This window comes from Arachis duranensis, chromosome 1 (genome assembly GCF_000817695.3).
Source record: "Arachis duranensis cultivar V14167 chromosome 1, aradu.V14167.gnm2.J7QH, whole genome shotgun sequence".
In the NCBI taxonomy this organism is placed as follows: Eukaryota; Viridiplantae; Streptophyta; class Magnoliopsida; order Fabales; family Fabaceae; genus Arachis; species Arachis duranensis.
This window is the reverse complement of record NC_029772.3, coordinates 92,206,963-92,213,214: the sequence shown is the minus strand read 5'-3', so window position 1 is coordinate 92,213,214 and position 6,252 is coordinate 92,206,963. Positions and strand designations below refer to the sequence as shown.

General features: G+C 33.9%; 1 protein-coding gene across 2 annotated transcripts; it reads right to left on the bottom strand.

Moving 5' to 3' along the window:
• Positions 1-1,607: 1,607 nt before the first annotated feature.
• Positions 1,608-5,999, bottom strand: LOC107458758 (homeobox protein knotted-1-like 4). 2 transcript variants are annotated; one of them, XM_016076968.3, is made up of 5 exons: positions 5,184-5,999; positions 3,670-3,790; positions 2,268-2,614; positions 2,047-2,183; positions 1,608-1,873 (listed from the first exon to the last, which is right to left on the bottom strand). In XM_016076968.3, the coding sequence occupies exons 1-5, from the start codon at positions 5,661-5,663 to the stop codon at positions 1,840-1,842; spliced, it is 1,119 nt and encodes a 372-aa protein (XP_015932454.1). In that variant the 5' UTR covers positions 5,664-5,999; the 3' UTR covers positions 1,608-1,839. The 2 variants fall into 2 exon arrangements, with proteins under 2 accessions (XP_015932454.1, XP_015932448.1); XM_016076962.3 differs by having other exon boundaries at positions 1,608-1,876; positions 5,184-5,995.
• Positions 6,000-6,252: the final 253 nt, after the last annotated feature.

The following is a 6,252-nucleotide window of genomic DNA, read 5'->3' as shown; positions in this document are numbered from 1 at the left end:
CTAGAACTGATGGCGGCATTCAAGAGAATCCGGAAGGTCTAACCTTGTCTGTGGTATTCTGAGTAGGATTCAATGACTGAATGACTGTGATGTGCTTCAAACTTCTAGCAGGCGGGGCGTTAGTGACAGACGCAAAAGAATCGATGGATTCTATTCCGGCCTGACCGAGAACCGACAGCTGAATTCCGCGTGCTGTGACAGAGCATATGCAATCGTTTTCACTGAGAGGATGGGAGGTAGCCATTGACAATGGTGAAACCCTACATAAGCTTGCCATGGAAAGGAGTAAGAAGGATTGGATGAAGACAGTAGGAAAGTAGAGAGCCGGAAGGGAAGGCATCTTGCGAAGTTGTGTAATGCCATGGTATTGAACACCAAGTTCTTGGGGTTCATGACCGGGGATTATGAGAGTTGTGAAAAGTATTGTTCACAATTTCGCGCACCACTAACAAATCGGCATTAGTGGGGTTATTTGAAGGGGTTGTCGAATGGTCCGTCATGGCTTGGTTCCTGCAAAAAGGAGAGAGCGTACAAGGCAGATATGATATTCGTCAGTAAAAAGATTAAGACGTGAGGTTGATCGCCCCACGGTGGGCGCCAATGTACGTGCAAGGTCACTCTTCTCTGAGCTATACATCAAACTCTGGGGAGATACTGTGATGATGACGTATGTCCGAAATGAGGGATGCCTTGCTTGAACACAACCCGAGCGGAGTACCTGCAAAAAGGACTCTGACGCTCAAGTTAATGAGAGATATTTTCTAAAGATGAGAACGAAGACTACTTACGAGTATATGTGTGTGTTTTCGATATATCCCTTTTACTTAGTGGCTGCCGTTCTTATAGATTTTACTATTGAGTTTGTTTACAGGTTTGTTGGAGTGAATCTCGGATTTAGCCGGGATTATTGGGTGGTTACGGTCATAGTGCGACTTCGTTGCTTATCTCTTTATGAACGTTGTAGTTGTGGCCGAGATATGGGTCGTTGGTTCCAATTTTGTAAAGTGCAGTACAATATATATATATATAAAATATAATAATATAAAAAATATATAAATTGTACTTAAATACAAACTCTTTTTCTAAAAGATTTTCACCTACAAAATAAATAAATCTACAACTTTTAAACTGAAATGATATGAATAATATATTTAGGAGAACACTAGTGGATCAACAATTTTAGAAAAAAAAATAAAGAATTAATTAATTATTAATTATAAGACAAAAATAAAAATAGACTAGCAATTATGTAATCTTTTTTAATATTTAAATAAATATAATAGACGAAAGTGTGAATATAACACACCAAGTAATAGACTAGCAATTATGCACATTCTTACTGGGAATAGAATTCACCAATAATATTATCATCAGGTTCATAGAATAGACTTTGCAGCATATATGCTCATATCATTTATTTGTTTACCAGCTGGATTGTAATGAATTTCCCTTAGTATAATTAAATTCGTCAATTCCATCCTAAATTGCAATAAAATGATTTTTTTTTTTAAAGATAAAGAGGTAGCCAGAAATATGAACTATATAGTAAGTATTATGCAGGAGCATGCTCTACCCAGCCAATACCCATGAAATCGTTTGGATGGTGCTATCATAAAGGCAGAAAATATATATAGTCATATATGTACATCAATATTAGGGTTTACTGTGTTTAAAGCAAAAATATTCAAGAGTGATATATATCCCCTTTTACATCCATATCAGTAGCCCTCGGACGTTAATTAAGGTCTAAGAATCCCAGCAAGCAATCCAAGACTAGCATTATAATGTTATAGATATATATATATATGTATGTATATATCTTAATTTCCTTTTGGTTCATCACATGAAGCTTTGGTTACTGCTCTCACCTGCACTGCTGCATTAATTAATAATATTCATTCACTACAGCAATCATCACCATATATAAACATAACTAACATGATGATTACTAGATTAGGATAAACTTGCGGTGAAAACTCAAATGCACTAAAGTTGATACTTGAAAGTCGTTCGATAATTTAACTAAATGCAACTAAAAATATATACCTCTTGCGCTTGGTTTTAGAGTTACTAGAGGAAGAGGGGTTAGTATGCCAGTTCCTTTTCCTTTGATTTATGAACCAATTATTTATCTGCTTTAATTGCAATCCAGTTTCCTGCACCAGCCTGGCCTTGTCTTCCTCCTGTAATCAGTAATTTTAAATTATAAAACACATTGATTAATTAAGTAGGGTAGAATTAATTAAAGTAGGATATTAATTAATTACAGTAGGGTAGGGCCATTTAGAATGTGATTGCCACCAAGCTTTGAGAAGGGAGGTGGTGTCACCAGGAAGCTTGCCAGCTCTTCTCTTGCGGAGAATCTCTTCACGGATGTCAACGATCTTCTCCTTGTAACCCTGTTTGAGTTCATGCTTCAGTTCATGCCTCACTCGCTCCATCAACGATCTTTCACTCTCAGTCGGCACAAGAGGACCAAAACCAAGACTATCAACACCGTCAAAGCTTCCTTCGTATAGGTTCCCCCCGCCTCCGCCGCCGCCACCGTTGCTCTCCGCTTGCTCATCTTCGTCGTCCGACATTGTTGCTCCCGTTCCTTCCCCAGGAGATACACCTGCTCCATGTTCCTACACCTTTAGGGTTCCCTCAAACTAACCAGAATACATATATACTTTCACAATACACATTTCATTTTCTTTCTTTGTTTTTTTTTTATATATATATAACAAATAGAAGAAGGTGAATTCTATATTCCCACACTAAAATCAGCTACTAAAATTATCTATCAATATATTTGTGTATAAATATATGTGTGATTTAATTTATTTTTATAGTATATTTATATTTTAGCATGTATTTTATATTAGTAGCTCATTTTAATAATTAATTTTAGTATACACATAATATATATCTACCTATAATATGTGATATGTAATTTTTATTTAATTTATTTTTTATAATACATTTTAAATGTTTAAAAATTATTTATTTTTATATTTTTTAAATTAAATATTAATATTAATTTTTTTTAATAAATTAGGCATTATTTTTTAGATATTATAATAATCACGGTAAAATAAGTTGAATAGCATAGTTGGTATATACTATATAGTACATTTTATTACTCAACAAATTTTTATCTTTTTAATATTTTTTATAATTATTTTTGTCTAATAAATTAATTTTTTTGTTATTATTAATCAATTTTTTAATAATATAAATATTGGATAAATAAGTCTCTAATAAATTTTAGTTTTAAATGATTAGATAAAAAATATAATTCTAAAACAAATTACACTCTTTTAAAATGATAAAAAAAACCAATTTGTTCTATAGATTAATTTATGAATACTTCTAAATATTTATTAGAAATTAAAATAAAATGTCTGGAGATAAAAATTAATTTTGATGCAGTTAATTTTTAGTGAAGTTGATAGCTGAAAATCATTAAATAATTTAATTAAATTTTTATCTAACGGCTCTCGATTATCAACTTCACCTAAAATTGACTACATCTTAGTTCCATCTTTAACTTTTATTAGAACTCATTTGAAACTTCTACAAAATATTAGTTGGATACTATTAACTCAAGTATAAGAAAAATAAAAAGAACAAATGTTGATAGTTTATAATTGGGATGAGTGTGATGATGCTTAAATTAAAGCTTACCGGTCAAGCTTTGTAGAGACTGCTCAAGATCCCAACAAGCCATCACTGCTTCCATGGCATGAACACGGACATGTTGCTGCAACTGTTCCTTGAACGCACATAGCAGCAGAACATAATGTGTCTACAAATAAAAGTACAATCAAACCTTAAAAAAGGATCATCGTCATCATCATGAATACAGCATTCTTCTCCAGAAGCAACCAACACAAGGAATTTAGACTGGAAAGAATTATTACTTGCTTGTTGCTTGTATTATATTATATTGCTACATGATTATTACGATCATATCATAATAATAAACCCCACAAAACCAAACCTCTACTGATGAATATTAATATAAGATTTTGATATCCACTTTTCTAACAACACTACTGAAAGAATCAAGAGCTAAAAAGGTTTGAATTTTTTTTATCAATTGCATTTATTAAAAACTCATAGCTTTATATATATACATCAATCAATGCTTTATAACACCTTTTCAGATGCTGGTTAGTAAAACCATATTAATATTAAACTATGTTAGTTGCACACTACTAACAAAATTGTATGTCTGTTTAAATACCTACTACATAATCTACTATATATTATTAGACCACATTGTGAATAATTATATTCTAGCTACTCGCCCAACAATCCACTAATCCACTTTTTGTCCACCTTTCTGAATTTGAAAATGCTTAAAGTGATCACAAACTTAATTTTGGCATGAACAAACATTGTTAATAAACGAATTCAATATTACTAGTAACATTAATTATTTTATGAAGTTGGTAGATTGAATCGGCAGTGCCATATGGTAGGGGACAAATAATGCCATAACCGGTTAATTAATTTAATTAATAGTTAGTACGTACCGAATCAGCAAGGTCCCATACCTCTCTCATTAATGTACTGCCAGAAACGTACGTACATTTGATATGAGGGAAAAAAAAAGCTTGAAAGAACTTCGTAATCATCGATCGAAAGCTTAAAGTTCAGTTTCAGTATACAGGTAATAATAATCTTGGAACTTATTCCATTATAAGAATTTAGCAAGTGAGCCATCCAATTTTCAGAGGAAAGAAAAGTGAACCATGGAAAAAGACCAACATGTCAACATTTAACAGAAAAGATTCCATATAAATTAAAGTCATAAAGTCTGCAGCATTATCGAAGGTCTAGGAATTGGAGAAGGCACCATCATATAATTAGAACCCTCAATCGTTGTCCAAAATTAAATTAAATTAGATTCATTTATTCACACCCACCTTAACAAATATCAAAATCCCCATCACCGGATAAACCTCAAGCTCAAAATAATAATAATAATAATAATAATAGATTGTGATATATCGTTCGTTAAACCCAAGAATTCATGAAAGGTAGTAGGTCTAACCGTCTAAGTTTGGTAGAAGCAAAATAATAATTAAAAAAAAAACACAAAGGGTTTGACATTTAAGAGCAAAAAGAAGTATTAGGTTTAAATTTGATAGAAAAAAAAAGAGAATGATTATTATTATTATTACTATTATTACCATGAAGTGATCGAGCTCCTTGTCATCAACGACAGGGTTTGCGAGGGCAGAGTACTTATCAACGACCCGCTGCGACTGCTGCAACTGCGCGTCGATCCGTGGAAGCTGGTCAACCGGTGTGGCGATTCTCAGGCAAGAAACATGAGCCGACAGAAGCTGGTCGTACAGCGGGTGTCCTAAGATGTCTGCTTTGTATTCCCTCAATTCATCCGACGATTCGAAACTTGTGTTCCGATCCATGCTCTTCTCCGTCGTCGTCGCTGTCTCCGGTGGTGGTGGTGGTGGTGGTTGCAGCTGGTGCAGGAAATTCTGCTGCTGTCGATGATGATGACTGCTAGGGTTGTTGAGCCACGTCGGCGGCGCAACCACCCCCGCCGCCCTCTGCTGCTGCATGTCCCTATTCTCTGCTGTTAGTTCTTGCTCCTCGGTGAAGCGCTGAAACGCTATCTCGTGCTGCATATGGTGCTCGTGGAAAGCCATTTCCGTTCAATTCTTAAGCCCTTCTTCGTCTTTTTCAAATTATTACGATAATTGCATTTGTTCTCGATTATCCTTTTAATAGTTTGCACTACTGAGATCCAAACTCGGCATGAAGTCAAAGAGGGGAAGTTTCTAGCTAGAGAATTTCTGCAGTGAAAACTAGAGAGGAGTGGTTGTTGGTGGTGGTGACGATGAAGATAGAAAAAGATGGAAGAGGTTTGGAGAAAACACTTTTTAAGGAAAAAGCATATACAGAGTGAAAGAAATAAGTAATAATAATGCATCAAATTTACTTATTATTTTTGTGCATTAAGTCCACTACTCCTTCTACTTTTTGTTATTATTATTATTTTTTGTGAAAAGCCTATATATGTTCAATGAATCTTTTGTTATCTTCTCTCCAATGATAATAGATGATAATGAGTCAATTTAGTGTTTAAAAAGGAGAAATTATTTAGTATAAGTAACACAGCTCTAAGGGTTGACACAGAGATGAATCCAACGGTGGGATTGGTGATAACGTGGTAGGGTTTGTGGTGTGAGGTGATTGGTGATTTCCTCTGATAAAGACAAAGATCCATTCATCAAT

Excerpts from the sequence above, each read along its gene's own strand:
- LOC107458758 (XM_016076962.3), bottom strand. The coding sequence starts at position 5,663 with ATGGCTTTCCACGAGCACCATATGCAGCACGAGATAGCGTTTCAGCGC. Across the intron at positions 2,615-3,669 it reads GTCTCTACAAAGCTTGACCG|GTGTATCTCCTGGGGAAGGA; the intron begins GTAAGCTTTAAT and ends AACATGGAGCAG. Across the intron at positions 2,184-2,267 it reads CTAAATGGCCCTACCCTACT|GAGGAAGACAAGGCCAGGCT; the intron begins GTAATTAATTAA and ends TACTGATTACAG.